Source organism: Rhinoraja longicauda, unplaced genomic scaffold (assembly GCF_053455715.1).
Source record: "Rhinoraja longicauda isolate Sanriku21f unplaced genomic scaffold, sRhiLon1.1 Scf001841, whole genome shotgun sequence".
In the NCBI taxonomy this organism is placed as follows: Eukaryota; Metazoa; Chordata; class Chondrichthyes; order Rajiformes; family Arhynchobatidae; genus Rhinoraja; species Rhinoraja longicauda.
The window spans coordinates 1-16879 of NW_027603056.1; the positions used below are offsets into that span (position 1 = coordinate 1).

General features: G+C 48.2%; 1 protein-coding gene across 1 annotated transcript; it reads left to right on the forward strand.

The window, feature by feature from the left end:
* Nucleotides 1-336: 336 nt before the first annotated feature.
* On the forward strand, nucleotides 337-13515 carry LOC144591777 (butyrophilin subfamily 1 member A1-like; the record flags this gene model as incomplete). Its single annotated transcript, XM_078395799.1, has 7 exons — nucleotides 337-394; nucleotides 2322-2672; nucleotides 3816-4097; nucleotides 5665-5787; nucleotides 6701-6733; nucleotides 8664-8690; nucleotides 12991-13515. Coding segments are annotated over exons 1-7 (1399 nt in total), but the record flags the coding sequence as incomplete, so codon positions are not given.
* Nucleotides 13516-16879: the final 3364 nt, after the last annotated feature.

The window sequence follows — 16879 nt, forward strand, 5'->3', positions numbered from 1 at the left end:
GATGGCCGGGGTGACTGAAGAAATTCCCGGGAGAAGGTTCGTCCCGGACCCGACCCCCGTGACAGGAGACTCAAGGAGCAGATTCTAAAGGGAGCCGGGGTCTCGGTGCGGGGACTGGAGCCCTTTGGCGACTGGTTGTCCTTGGCCACCCGGCACAAGGTGTGACCTTTCAGCCCCCGGTCAGCAGTGAGTGGGGGTGGGGGACACCGGCGGCGGGGACGGAGGGGGAGGGGAGGGGGGGGGGAGATCACAGCTTCCCGTCCATCACGGGTCTAACACTTACACTGTTCTCCCTCTCTCTCTCCCTCTCCTTCAGGCACTGACCCCTCTACTGGGATGGGAGTGTTTCACTGCGCTGTGTTGCTACTGCACGGGATCCTCACCTCAGCCCACGGTAATGACCACAACATCTTGTCTGATTGATATTTCTTTATCTCGTGGAGGGGGCTTCATGGAGTCAGAAGATTCATATAACAAATACCAAAAGGGAACATATCACCCCAGTATTACACTCCCTCCATTGGCTTCCTGTATGATTCAGGGTAGACTATAAGGTCCTCCTTATTGTCTATAAATCCCTAAATGGATTGGGAGCAGCATATCTTACAGAGTCCCTCCTTCCGCATGCCCCTACTCGAGCGCTCAGGTCTGTTGATGCCGGCCTGTTAGCCTCTCTTCTACTTCTTGCGTTTGAGGAGGCAGAAGTTATGAAGCTGCTTCTGCTTCTGCTGTCTCTGTTTGTTGTCGTTCGCCTGACTGAGGTCAGTTGACAGGGCTCACCACGGGGAGGTCGACAACGTGAGTCCCGTTCAATGCCGCAGCAGTAAGAACATTGAGGAAGCAGCCTTTTTCTGCTCCGCCCCCAAGCTGTGGAATAGACGACCCAGGGCCATGAGAGACGCCCACTCAGTTGAGGATTTTAAACGGCAGTTAACACAACATATCTTTTTAATCAAGCTGATTTTACCTCGTTTGTCTTACACTCTCAATTTTGCATTTTACATTTTACATTTTATATTTTGATGTAAATCTGTGTTTTGTATGATGTTAACAGCCTATGTCTTCACTGTTTTTAAATTGTATTTTTGTTTAGACATGTGTTTGTTTTTGTGGAAAGCACTGGGCTGCATTCAAATGCATGAAAAGCGCCAGATAAATAAAAGTTATTATTATTATTATTATTATTATTATTATTATTATTATTATTATTATTATTATTATTATTATTATTATTATTATTATTATTATTATTATTATAATAATAATAATAATTATTATTATTATTATTATTATCCACCCATTTTAATGCAGTTGTCCACATCACTTAATACGATCAGGTGCGAGGTTCTTTCTCCCTCTGTGGGCGACGATGGGGACTGCAGGAGCAGGAGGCAACCACATTTTCATGGATAATCAGGATAGCAGGAGAAGCAGAGAATGAGTGCCAGTGTTTTTTTTCTCTCTGGGTGGCAAGACGGAAGGCATGGTGTACCACGGGGATTGGTGTTGAGACCCCAACGTTATATAAAACATAAATGGTGAACAGCGCGTGAAAATGTTCATATCCTGGGTTCATCTCTGGATCATAAGGTCACAAGGTCCTAAGTGATAGGAGCAGATTAAGGTCATTGCGCCCATCGTCTGCTCCGCCATTCACTGAGCCCCCCCCCCCTCCTTCCTAAACTAGAGCCGTCAAACGCTCATCACATGTTAACCAGAACCAAGGCTCACAGCTTAAGGATAAGGAGGAAGTCTTTTAGGACCGAGATGAGAAAACATTTTTTCACACAGAGAGTGGTGAGTCTGTGGAATTCTCTGCCACAGAAGGTAGTTGAGGCCAGTTCATTGGCTATATTTAAGAGGGAGTTAGATGTGGCCCTTGTGGCTAAAGGGATCAGGGGGTATGGAGAGAAGGCAGGTACAGGTTACTGAGCTGGATGATCAGCAATGATCATATTGAATGGCAGTGCAGGCTCGAAGGGCCAAATGGCCTACTCCTGCTCCTATTTTCTATGTTTAACCCATTCTTTCCTGGGATCATTCTGAGATACCACTTCTGAACTCTCTCCAGAGCCAGCTCATCCTTCCTCTGTTATGGTGCCCTAAATTGCTCACAATTCCCCAAATGCGACCTGACCAGTGCCCTCGATAGCCTCAGCATTACATCCCTCAGCATTGTATTCAAGCCCTCATGAAACAAATGCTGTTTTTCTTTGTGCGCACAGAACGATGCAACTTTCCTGATGTTAATTTTGTTTTCTATTTTTACATGATTGATTCCTTAAATAATTATGTTTTCAATTATTTGCATTGATCCCCAGGTGAATTTGCCGTAATTGTACCGGGCGATGGTGGTTTTGCAGCCACTGTAGGTGGAGATGCGGTATTGGAGTGTCAGCTTGTGCCAGATATATTGACCAGCGACATGGAGGTGCAGTGGACGAAGTCAGGTCTCGCCTCGCCAGTCCTCGTGTACAGACATGGACAAAGTGACGCCCTCGCTCAACACCAGGATTACAGAGCAAGGGCCCAACTGTTTAAAGATGAACTGGCCAAAGGGAACATTTCCCTCAGAATAATGAACGTAAGGAGGCTTGATGAAGGGGAATATACATGTTCAGTTACAGACAGAACTGGGTATGAAGCATCTCCAGCCCAACTGCGAGTTCAAGGTGAGTAAGTAAATGCATTGATATTATTAACTTTAAAGGTATGTTTAGTTTAGAGATACAGCGCGGAAACAGGCCCTTCGGCCCACCACACCGACCAGCGATGCTGGCACATTAACACTATCCTACACACACTATCGACAATTTACACATACACCAAGCCAAATAAACTACAAACCTCTACGTCTTTGGAGTGTGGGAGAAAACCGAAGGCCCTGGTGAGACCGCACCTGGAGTACTGTGTGCAGTTTTGGTCTCCAAATTTGAGGAAGGATATTCTTGCTATGGAGGGCGTGCAGCGTAGGTTCACTAGGTTAATTCCCGGAATGTCAGGATTGTCGTATGTTGAAAGGCTGGAGCGATTGGGATTGTATACACTGGAATTTAGAAGGATGAGGGGGGATCTTATTGAAACATATAAGATAATTAGGGGATTGGACACATTAGAGGCAGATAACATGTTCCCAATGTTGGGGGAGTCCAGAACAAGGGGCCACAGTTTAAGAATAAGGGGTAGGCCATTTAGAACGGAGATGAGGAAGAACTTTTTCAGTCAGAGAGTGGTGAAGGTGTGGAATTCTCTGCCTCAGAAGGCAGTGGAGGCCAGTTCGTTGGATGCTTTCAAGAGAGAGCTGGATAGAGCTCTTAAGGATAGCGGAGTGAGGGGGTATGGGGAGAAGGCAGGAACGGGGTACTGATTGAGAGTGATCAGCCATGATCGCATTGAATGGCGGTGCTGGCTCGAAGGGCTGAATGGCCTACTCCTGCACCTATTGTCTATTGTCTATTGTCTAACTCGGAGAAAACCCACGCAGGTCACGGGGAGAACGTGCAAACTCCTAACAGACAGCACCCGTAGTGGGGATCTCCTTTCCACCACACTCTCCAGGGCCCAATCATTTACCATGTAACCCCACCTGGATTTATTTACCGAAATGCTGAAAACACTCAGCAGGTCAGGCAGCGACTGGGGAGAGAGAAGCAGAGTTGATGTTTCAGCTCAAAGACTTTGCATTGGATCTAGAAATAATTGTAAATTGTATAAGTATTGTTGCAAGAGGGTTTGGCACCTTGAACAAAATGCTGACTGGTCCAAGTTGCTATTCTTCCTGACTATTGTTATTTCTACATCTGTCACTGATGCAGGTTTGGGGAGTAAGCCCCGGATTCAGTTGCTGGGATACCAGGGAGATGGAATCCAGCTCGTGTGTAAATCCGGTGGATGGTATCCTGGACCAGAGATGGTGTGGATCGGCGAGGATGGACAGGTTTTACCACAAGCTGAAACAAGATACCATGAAGATACGGAAGGTCTTATAAATGTGGAGAGCCAGGTGACAGTAACGAGGCAGTCAACGAACAAGTTCAAATGTATTGTTCAGATCAGACGATTCAACTTAAAACTTGAGGCAATCGTTAAAATACCAGGTTTGTAAACGTTTCTGTTTGATCATTGAAGTTTGAAGAGATTTACATTCCATTGAAACCCCGACTGCCCTGAATGTTCACTGGGGTATTCACATGTTTCTCACTGATGGTTCAGCCACATCTCACTTCTGTGGGGAAATTATCACTGATTTTTAAAGGATGTTTACTGCATGCGCCCATCCTGCCGCGTTACTGTCTTTTAAATCTGCATCATAATTTATTCTTAATTGGCAACTGTATGTTTGTGTTGTCATTTGTGAGCGGAGCACCAAGGCACATTCCTTGTATGTGCACATACTTGGCCAATAAACGTATTCATTCATTCATCTGCATGAAAGGCCAACTGAGTCCACAACTTGTCCAAACAGGTTGGACATCGACACAAACTCTTTTAAATCCCTGACGCTCTCCTGAAAAGTCTTAAATGGACAAACCATGAGGACTGCCAGAGCATTGGCGCGCACGGCCCTGTCACATTGACCACATGGGAACCATTGACACCACTAGGGCTGGGATGAAGGTTCTACTGATGGAGTCGTCATGGTCCGATTACAAAGCAGAACCGTGAAGGGAACGGTGTCTGGATGACTACCCGAGACCTGTGGAAGTTGGCACCGGGCGAATGGGGTCATTCAGTTGCCACATGGGTCCACAATCATTGTGGGGGAAATGGGCTCCATGTCGTCGGGCAGTGGTTCCAGTGCGGGGGAAAGAGGGTTCTGTTCCATTGGGTTGGGTTCACTTGAATCACCGTGACACCAGTGTCTGAGTGAATCATAAGAATGTGAATGAAGATGAAGCTTTGATCTGAATAGTTGTGGGGACGCGGTATAAACAGACGCGTCACCTCCAACGTTGTCTTTTCATGACTACCCCGAATTGAACGCTCTCTGTCCAAGTCTACAAGGGTAACCCATGAGTATCTAATTGCCCGTCACTGTAAATCTCCATCCAGTCGCTGCTCTGCCCGCTGGGAGAGCGAGGTTCCACGTGCGCATGTCGGGATGCACCACATTGCAAACCGCTGCTGCCACCCCATGGAAGGGAGGACCAACAATCTGTGGCGTTGTCCGGCATGGACCATGATGGGGCATCATCTAGACCAAGTGGCTGGCTCCTCCCACCCGTCCCAAAATTCATCCTTGGGAATTACATTAAAACTTACCTTTGTAGCCCACGTGAGGATATATATTGTTACAGATATATACAGTATATATGCTGATACATAAACTGGTATATATATATATATGTGTGTGTGTGTATATGTGTATATGTAAAGGTATATGTATGTGTGTGTGTATGTGTATTTGTATGTGTATGTGTGTATTTGTATGTGTGTGTGTGTATGTGTGTTTGTATATGTGTGTATGTATGTATGCTGATACATAAACTTATAAATATATATATATATATTTATTTATTTATAATACACACATGCAGTGTCTGACACACATACACAACAGCTTCCCCAGTATACACTGATGTCACGGCGGGAGGTTGCGGGGGAAGCTGTTGTGTGTGTGTGTCAGACACTGTCACTGTCTGATTTACTGTCTTCACTCTGCAGATGAGATCTTCCCTGCTGGCGTTCCTGACTGGGCCCTGCCGCTGGTCCTCACCATTTGTCTTCTCATTGCCGCCAACGGCGCTGTGTTTCTTTGGAACGTGAAACAAAACAGACGCATTAAAGGTGCGTTAAACAACAGCGTGAGATGCGGGTCAGGAAATCCCTGATTCCCAGTGTAACTTCAGTGGGAAACAGCACTCTCCGCGGGCTCTGACCTTCCAGCGGTAATTGTTGCCCCTGGCCCTGGAGAGAGTATCAGTGGCCCGGGAGGTGGGGTAATGGGGTAAACGGGCAGATGTGACATCTGTGTGTGCATGAGGCGGTGCAGTGGGGGGAAATTTAACTGGACACAGCGTCACTTGCACTTGTCTCTGTTTCCTGTGTTTGATCTCCACCGCGGGGAGACAGAGCACAGGTGAGGTGATCACGTGGGTGGACATCTCTGTGCAGTTCCCCGTTGTCAACCTGAGCTTTCCTTCACTTGTCCCGTTGATTGCGTGTCCCGTCCCAGCGTGTGCTCTCCCTCGCTCTCCTGCACTGATCTAATGAGGCTGAGCAGAGGCCGGGGAACCGCCCGCCATTGAATCCGGCATCTCGCAGCCTTCCAGACTCAACATTGTCCCCAACTGTTTCACACAATGATCACCGTGATCACAGGTTCCCGCAGCAACTGTCAGTCGTGGGCGAGACAGTTGGTCAGTCTGTCAGTCCCCGGACCCACAGTGTATTTACTTACCTGATCCGTTCCTCGTCATTCCCCTCTCCTGCCCTTCACATGTCCCACACCATTTGTTTTCCCTCCTTTATTTGCCGCTACACTTGTCTCACACCGGTAACTATCTGACATTGTCCAGGCTGATGAGACCCTGTGAACCTAAACCGGGAATCCTGTTCCTCTCTGCAGCTGCCTGACCCGCGTGGAACTTCCCTCATTGTGCTGCACTTATTTCCAGCCTTGTTTGGATTGCCCCCTGACTCTGATCTTCATTGTCTCTGATGCTCGTTGTTCCAATGTAACACTGGTTTCTTCTTCCAGAGCTGGAACGGCGCAAATCCGTCGTAGAACATGGTAAGAATTTAGTATAGAAATATTCACAAAAGAGAAGGAATGGTAGAATTGATATCTCACAGTGCCAGAGACATGGGTTCGATCCTGACCTCAGGAGCTGTCTGTGTGGAGTTTGCATGTTCTCCATGTGACCGGTGTCCTCCGGGTGCTCCGGTTTCCTCCCACATCCCGAAGACGTGCGGGTTTGTGCGTTAATTTCAGTAATGCCGATGGAGTACAAGCCCCAATCAGCATCACTGGTGCCGAAGTGCAAGTGGTTGTGAGCCTCATGCATCTCGGTGTTAATATTCCCAGTGGTCTGTTGTGGACCAGGCAGAGTGAAGCAACAACCAAGATGCCACCCAATGTCTACTTGTTTAGGAGACTGAGGAAATTCAGCAGGTCCAGCCGAGATCACAAGAAATTGCTGAGAAATGTAGATGTAGCCCAGTCCATCACACACACACCACACCCCTCACCATTGTAGATGTAGCCCAGTCCCCCACACACACCACACTCCCCACCATTGTAGATGTAGCCCAGTCCCCCACACACACCACACTCCCCACCATTGTAGATGTAGCCCAGTCCATCACACACACCACACTCCCCACCATTGTAGATGTGGGGATATCATCTTTCCTATAACATGGTGGACATAACTGAACACAATATTCTAAATGCGGTCTCACCACGCCTTGTATAACTGCAACATGACATCCCAACTTCTATACTCAATACGCTGACTGATGAAGGTTAATGTGCGAAAAGCCTTTTTGACCGCCTTATCTACCTGTGACTCGACCTTCAAGGAACCATGCACCTGCACTCCTAGATCCCTCTGCTCTACAACATTCCCCAGAAGCCTACCATTTACGGTGCAGTTCCTGCCTTGTTAGATGTCCCAAAATGCAACACCTCACACTTCTCTGTATTAAATTCCATCAACCATTCCTCCGCCCACCTGGCCAATCGATCCAGATCCTGCTGCAATCTTTCACACCAATCTTCACTATCTGCAAAACCACTCAGTTTTGTAAATCAGCTAACATTGCCATGTATGTTCTGATCCAAATCATTGCTGTAAATGACAAACAGTAACAGGCCCAGCACCGAACCATGGGGCACACCACTAGTCACAGGCCTCCAGTCTGAGAAACAACCTTCCACCATCACCCTCTGCTTCCTTCCATGGAGCCAATTTGCTCTCCATTCAGCTATCTCTCATTGGATCCCATGCGATCTAACCTTCCAGAGCAGCCTACCATGCGGCACCTTGTCGAATGCCTTACTGAAATCCATGGATACAACATCTACAGCTCTGCCCTCATCAACCTTTTCGGTCAAAAATCTTAATCGGATTTGTGTGTGAGAGAGCGAGGGGGAGAGAGTGGGTGAAGAGAGAGGGGGGAGAGGTGGGAGAACGAGAGAGGGAGGGAGGGAGAGAGAGAGAGAGGGAGGCAGAGCGAGAGGGGGGAGGGAGAGTGAGAGGGGGGAGAAAGAGAGGGGGGAGAGATGGGGTGGGAGAGAGAGAGAGGGAGGGAGTGGGAGGGGGAGAGAGAGGGGGAGAGGTGGGGGAAAGAGAGGGAGGGAGAGAGAGAGAGAGCGAGATAGAGGGAGGGAGGGAGGGTGTGTGGGAGAGAGTGGGAGTGAGAGAGGGGGGGAGAGAGTGAGAGGGGGAAAGAGAGGGGAGGAGAGAGAGAGGGTGGATATAGAGGGATGGGGAGAGAGAGAGAGAGAGGGGGAGAGTGATAGGGGGAGAGAGAGAGGGGGAGGGATGGGGAGAGAGAGGGGGTGGGAGAGAGATGGTGGGATAAAGAGGGGCGAGGGTGGAAGAGAGGGGGAGAGGGGTGAGGGGGGAGAGAGAGGGGTGGACATAGAGGGGGAGAGAAAGAGGGGCGGATTGGATTCCAGAGTTTTCTTCAGTCTTGTTTGTTGTTTCTGTTTTCAGAGTGGAAGAGGATACGTGGCCACCAAGGTAAGATCTTGGTTTACCTGAGAGTCAGTGTGTGTGTGTGTATATATACGCGTGTGTGTATGTTTATTCGTGTGTGTGCCTGAGTGTGAGAGAGGGACTGTGTGTGTGTGTGCGCTTGTGCGAGTGTATGTGCGTGTGGTGATGATATTGAGATTACCCGTCTGAGAGCCCTAAACTTAAGTCAAGACTTTAAATCTTATCTGCTATAAGCACCTACAAGTGCTCTCGCTATAAGGGGGTTACACTGCATCAACCTTTATCTCAAAGACTGACTTATTTCACTGCTGTGCTCACTGCTGAAGGGGTTAGGTGTCAATAATCACTATTCACAGCCGTGGGTCGTCCCTCCCAACCAAGGCGCGGTCACTTCCAGCTAACGACGCAGAATAAACACAGTTATAGTTTTAAATGAAGCACGGTAAATTCTGAGGAGTAATTTTAACGGAGTTCATAGTTTGCAAAGGATTTCCAAAACACAAGTATAATTCTAACAATTGAGGATAACGTACCAATAAGCAGCCGAGGAACAACCAGTTCATCAGTTATCATGGGTGACTTTAATCTACATATATTTTGGGCCAACTAAATTGGTAACAACACAGAGGAGGAGGATTTCATAGAATGTATACGGGATGGTTTTCTAAGCCAATATATAGAGGAACCAACTGGAGGGCAGGCCATCCTAGACTGGGTATTGGCATGAGGAAGGATTCCTAATTTGAGGAAGGACATTCTTGCTATTGAGGGAGTGCAGCGTAGGTTCACCAGGTTAATTCCGGGATGGCGGACTGACATATGATGAAAGAATGGGTCGACTGGGCCTGTATTCACTGGAATTTAGAAGGTTGAGATGGGGATCTTATAGAAACATATACAATTCTTAAGGGATTGGACAGGCTAGATATAGAAAAAATGTTCCGCATGTTGGGGGAGTCCAGAACCAGGGGTTACATTTTAAGAATAAGGGGGTCGGCCATGTGGGACTGAGACAAGCAAAAACATTTTCACCCAGAGAGTTGTCAATCTGTGGAATTCTCTGCCACAGAAGGCAGTGGAGGCCAATTCACTGGATGTTTTCAAGAGAGAGTTAGATAGAGCTCTGAGGGCTAACGGAAGCAAGGGACATGGGGAGAAAGCAGGAACGGGGTACAGATTCTGGATGATCAACCATGATCATATTGAATGGCGGTGCTGGCTCGAAGGGTTGAATGAAAATTTCTGTTTCTATGATTAGATTCCTAACTTGCTGAACAACAAACATCTTGAAACCTGGGCAGTTACTGTGCTAAAAATCTGAGTTTAGCAAAAAGCATTTGGACCTGAGGAGTGAACAAGCCTTTGGCTTGGAAAGTGAATATCCATCAGTATGCGTGCGTTCGTGTGCGTGTGTATGTGTGCGTGTCTGTGCATGTGTGTGTCTATGTATCTGTGTGTGTGTGTGTGCATAAGTGTGTGTGTGTGTGTATGTGTGCATACATGTGTGAGTGTATGTATGTGTGTCTGTATGTGTGTTGTGTGTGTGTCTATGTATGTGTGTGTGTGTATGTGTGTATGTGTGTGAGTCTGTGAATAAGTGTGCGTGTGTATTTGTTTGTGTGTCTGTGTATGTGTGTGTGTGAATGTGTTTATTTCACAAAATGCTGGAGTAACTCAGCAGGTCAGACTGAAGAAGGGTCTCGATCCGGAACGTCACCCATTCCTTCTCTCCTGAGATGCTGCCTGACCTGCTGAGTTACTCCAGCATTTTGTGAATAAATACCTTCGATTTGTACCAGCATCTGCAGTTATTTTCTTACACTGCTGTGTGAATGTGTTTATGAGTGTGCGTGTGTGTATATGTTTGTATATGTGTGTGTGTGTTTATGTGTGCGTGTTTGTGTGTGTGTCTGTGTGTGTGTGTGTCTGTGAATGAGTGTGCGTGTGTATATGTTTGTGTCTGTGTATGTAGGTGTGTGAATGTGTTTATGATTGTGCGTGTGTGTATATGTTTGTCTATGTGTGACTGTGTGTGTGTGCATATGTACACACACGCGCACACACACACGCGCACACACACACACATGTTTATGTATGTTACGAGTATTTTGCTGCACCTTTGTCCCGGGGGAGCAGACGGGAGCATGAGAATGAAGCAGCGTCCCGACCTGAACGTGTTCTGTCATTTCCTTACACATGTGTTGCCTGACCCACGGACTTCCTCCAGCAGTTTATTTTTTATTTCTCACCGTTAACCCGGTTCCCCTCCACTTCCACGCTGATTAGGAAACGCCGGGAAACATGTTTTTGTCCGTGGGATGTTGGCGGGCGGGAAATCCGCCTGCACCACCACCCCCGGCATCACATCCCAGGTACCACACCGTGGAAAATATTTGCCCCGCACATATCCTTTAAACTTTGCCCCTCTCACCTTGAAGCCATGCCCTCTCGTATTTCGCCCTGGGTTCCGACTGTCCCCTCGTTCTATGCCTGTCATAATTTTAACAAATTCTCTCACAACTACCTCTTCTGACAGCTCGTTCCATATACCCATCATCCTTTGTGTAAAAGAGTTCCCTCTCAGGTTACTATTAAATCTCCCCCCCCCCCCCTGACTTTAAACCTATGGTTGTTGATTCCCCTATTCTGGAGAAGAGACTCTGTGCTTTTACCCGATCTATTCCTCTCACGATAACGTACATCTCTATAAGATCACCGCTCATCCTCCTGCACTACGAGGAATAAAGTCCTAGCCTGCTCACGTCCGAGCAACATCCTCGTAAATCTTATCTGTAGCCTTTACAAACTGACAGCATATTTCCTGTAACATGGTGCCCAGAACTGAACACAATGTGGCATCACCAACGTCTCATATATCCACAACGTGACATCCCAACTTCGATACTCAATACTCTGATTGATGGAGACCATTGTGCCGATACCTTATATGAACACACTATCTACCTGTGACTCCACTTTCAAGGAACTATGTTACTGCACTCCTATATTAAATTTGTATCTAATCCTGTATTAAATACCATCAACCATTCCTCAGCCCACCTGCCCAACCGAACAAGATCCTGCTGCAATTTTTGACAACCGTCTTCACTATCCACAACACCGCCCACTTTTGTGTCACCTGCAAACTTGTTAATCATGCCATGTACATTCTCATCCAGATCACTGATATAAGCACGGAACCGTGAGGCACGACACTGGTCACAGGCCTCCAGTCCGAAAAACAACCTTCCCTCATCACCCTCTGCTTCCCTCCATGAAGCCAATTTTCCCCACTCACACACACACACTCTCTCACACACGCACACACACAGACACACACTCTAACACACACTCACACACTCTCTCTCACACGCACTCTCATACCAGTTGCACACACACAGACACACACACTCTAACACACACTCTAACACACACTCACACTCTCTCACACGCACTCTCATACCAGTTGCACACACACAGACACACACACTCTAACACACACTCACACACACACTCATAGACACACACTCTCTCACACACACACACTCTGAGAAACACTCACTCACACACACTCACACTCTCATGCACACACTCTAACATACTCTCACACACACACTTAGACAAACACTCCCTCACGCACACGCACACTCACATACACACACATACACTCACACTCTAACACACTCACACACACATGTGCACACACACACACACACTCTAACACACACACTCTAACACACTCACTCTCTCACACACACACTAACACACACATGTGCACACACACACATACACTCACACACGCACTCTAACACACACTCTGACACACACTCACTCACACACTCTCATACAAACACACACACCACACACCATAACACAGATTCACACACATTCTCTCACACACATTCATACACACATACACACACACACATACAAACAGAGTACAGTATTTTGCTGCACCTCTTTGTCCCGGGGGAGCAGAGGGGAGCATGAGAATGAAGCAGCGTCCCGACCTGAACGTGTTCTGTCATTTCCTTACACATGTGCTGCCTGACCCGCGGACTTCCTCCAGCAGTTTGTTTTTATTTCTCACCGTTCACCCGGTTCCCCTCCACTTCCGCCCCGATTAGGAAACGCCGGGAAACATGTTTTTGTCCGTGGGATGTTGGCGGGGGGGGGCGGGAAATCCCCGGGATATCGTCCAGTTGTCCGCCCGCCTGTGCCCGAGGCCGAGCGGCCTCTCCCCCGGTCCCGGGGCCGCGCTGCCCGAGTCTCCCCCCGACCCCCCCCCCCCGGGGACTCTCTGATTCTCTGCTTCTCCCCCCAGTCTCCGTCACCCTGGATGTGGAAACAGCGCATCCGCGGCTCGAGGTGTCTGAGGATCGGAAGAGGGTGAGACGGACCCGGACAGAGAGGAGTCTCCCTGACACCGGGAAGAGGTTTACAGTCAGTCCGTGTGTGCTGGGATCGGAGGGGTTCACATCGGGGAGACATTACTGGGAGGTGGAGGTGGCGGGGAGTGAGTACTGGAGTCTGGGAGTCGCCGCAGAGTCTGTGGAGAGGAAGGGAGAGTTCACACTGACCCCGGAGACTGGAGTCTGGAGCATCAGGCGGTGGTATGACGAGTTTGATGCACTCACCTACTCTCCATCCCCTCTCCCCGCCCGTCCCATCCCCGGGTGGGTGGGAGTTTATCTCAGTTACGAGTCCGGGACAGTTTCATTTTACGACGCGGCCACCAAGTCCCATCTCCACACCTTCACTGGGAACAAATTCACGGAGAAATGTTATCCTTTCTTTGGGACTTGGGATGAAGACGTGTGGCTGAGAATCTGCTCCGGTTCCATTCTGGGTGAGTAAAAGATAAACAAACTCCGGATCTTTGGGATGTGGGGAGGGGGAGGGGGGGTGAGGGGGGAGGGGAGGGGGAGTGGGGAGGGGGAGGGGGGGGGTGAGGGGGGAGGGTGAGGGAGGGGCAGTGGGGAGGGGCAGTGCGGAGGGGAGGATGGGGAGATGGGGAGGGGGAGGAGGGAGTGAGGAGGGGGAGTGGGGAGGGGAGAGGGGGAGGAGGGAGGGGGGAGACGGGGAGGAGGGAGAGGGGGAGGAGGGCTGGGGGGAGGGGGAGGGGAAGTGGGCGGGGGATGGGGGGAGGTGGAGGGGGAGGGGAGGCGGGGGCAGAGCATGCACATTAAACCCACAGACTCACAGGGAGTATGTGCACCCCACAGGTCTCCAAGGTCAGGCCTTAAGGTCACACGGTCATAGGTAATAGGAGCAGAATTAGGCCATTCGGCCCATCAAATCTACTCCGCCGCTCAATCACGACTGATCTATCTCTCCTTCCTAACCCCATTCTCCTGCCTTCTCATAACCCCAGATAACTGCACACATTAAGAATCTATCCATCTCTGCCTTAGAAATACACATTGACTTCGCCTCCACAGCCACCTGTGGCAAAGAATTTCACAGATTCACCACCTTCCGTCTAAATAAATTCCATCTCATCTCCTTCCTAAAGGGCCGTCCTTTAATCCTGAGGCTGTGACCTGTAGTCCTAGTCTCTCCCACTAATGGAAACATCCTCTCCACATCCACCCTATCAGAACCTTTCATTATTCTGTAAGTGCTGTATCAATGAGGTCCCCCCTCATGCTTCTAAACACCAGCGAGTACAGGCCCAGTGCTGACAAACGCTCATCATAGGCTAACCTACTCATTCCCGGGATCATTCTTGTAAATTCATCTGGACCATCCCCGGAGCCTACACATCCTTCCTCAGATATGATGCCCGTAATTGCTCACAATACTCTAAGTGCGGCCTGTCCAGCGCCTTATAGAGCCTCAGCATTACATCCCTGGTTTTGTATACAAGCCCTCTTGAAATAATGCTAGCATTAGGTTTGCTTTCTTTACTACCGATTCAACTTGCAGAGTAACTTTGATGGAATCCTGCACCAGTCACTCCCAAGTCTTTTTGCACCTCCGATTTCTGGATTCTTTCCCCATTTAGAAAATAGTCTGCGTTTTTCTTTCGACTACTAAAATGCATGACTCCACACTTTGCTGCACTGTATTCCATCTGCCACTTCTCTGCCCACTCTCCCAACCGGTCCAAGTCTTTCTGCGGTGTTCCTGCTTTCTCTGCACTACCTGCCCCTCCACCTATTTTTCTATCATCTGCAATCTTGGCCACAAAGCCTTCAATCCCCTCATCCAAATCAATAATACACAACGTGAAGGGCAGCGCCCTCAGCACCGACCCCACAGAATTCGGCAGGTCACTGGCAGCCAACGAGAAATAACCCCCTCCATTGCCAGTCTTTGCCTTCTGCCATCCAGCCAACCTGCTATCCATGCTGATATCTGCCCTCTGATACAGTGGTCGTCGAGATCTCATCTTCCTTAGCAGCCTCACGTGTGGCACCTTATCAAAGGCTTTCTGAAAATCTAGATCAACAACACCCACCGACTCCCCTTTGTCTGTCCTGCTGTTTACCTCCACAAAGATTTCCTGCAGATTCATCAGGCAAGACCTGACCTTCACAACACCATGCTGACTTCGACCTATTTTATCAAGCACCAAGTACTCCGTAAACTCGGCCTTTATAATGGACTCTAAAATCTTACCAACCACCGAAGTCAGACTAACCGGCCTATAGTTCCCAATATTCTGCTTTGCCCCCTTCTTGTGCAGCGGGGTAATATTGGCAAATTTCCAATCGCCTGGTACCACTCCTGACTGTAGTGATTCTTGAAATATCACAGATGCTATGTATCTATCTATGTATTAATGCCTCCACAATCTGTAAAGCCATCTCTTTCAGAAGCCTTGGGTGCAGTCCATGTGGTCCAGCTGACTTATCCACCTTCAGCCCTTTCAGCTTCCCAGCCACCTTCTCCCTAGTAGTTCACAAATTGGGAATATGGAGATGGAGTTAAAGGGGAAGTGAATACAGGAGAAACTGTAAAGGACTCTCGTATGAATGGGAAGGGAAGTTCTAGAAAGGATATGAGAGTAAGGTCAGGGCCAATTGTGACCGGTGTGAGAGGGGAGGTAAATACCGAAGTTAAAGTGTTGTATTTAAATGCACGAAGTATAAGAAATAAAGGGGATGAGCTTGAGGCTCAGTTAGACATTGGCAAGTATGATGTTGTGGGAATCACTGAGACATGGCTACAAGAGGACCAGGGCTGGGAGCTGAATATTCAGGGGTACACAACGTACAGAAAAAACAGGCAGGTGGGGAGAGGGGGCGGGGTAGCTCTGTTGGTAAGGAATGATATTCACTCCCTTGCAATGAGTGACATAGAATCAGGAGATGTAGAATCAGTATGGATAGAGATGAGGAATTGTAAGGGTAAAACGACCATAATGGGAGTCATCGACAGGCTCCCAAACAGTAGCCTCGACATAGGGTGCAAGTTGAATCAGGAGCTAAAATTGGCATGTCACAAATGTAGTGCTACGGTGGTCATTGGAGATGTCAACATGCAGGTAGACTGGGAAAATCAGGTTGGAAATGGACCCCAGGAAAGAGAGTTTGTAGAGTGCCTTCGAGATGGATTATTAGAACAGCTTGTACTGGAGCCTACCAGGGAGAAGGCAATTCTGGATTTAGTGTTGTGTAATGATCCTGATCTGATAAGGGGACTAGAGGTAAAAGAGCCATTCGGAGGCAGTGATCACAACATGATAAGTTTTACTCTGCAAATGGAAAGGCAGAAGGGAAAATCGGAAGTGACGGTATTACAGTATAGCAAAGGGGATTACAGAGGCATGAGGCGGGAGCTGGCCAAAATTGACTGGAAGGAGGCCCTAGCAGGGAAGACGGTAGAACAGCAATGGCAGGTATTCCTGGGAATAATGCAGAGGTTGCAGGATCAATTTATTCCAAAGAGGTGGAAAGACTCTAAGGGGAGTAAGAGACACCTGTGGCTGACAAGGGAAGTCAGGGACAGCATAAAAATTAAGGAGAGGAAGTATAACAAAGCAAAGAAGAATGGGAAGACAGGGGATTGGGACTTTTTAAAGAGCAACAAAAGTTAACTAAAAAGGCAATACGGGGAGAAATGATGAGGTACGAGGGTAAACTAGCCAATAATATAAAGGAGGATAGCAAAAGTTTTTTTAGGTACGTGAAGAGGAAAAAAATAGTCAAGGCAAATGTGGGTCCCTTGAAGACAGAAGCAGGGGAATTTATTATGGGGAACAAAGA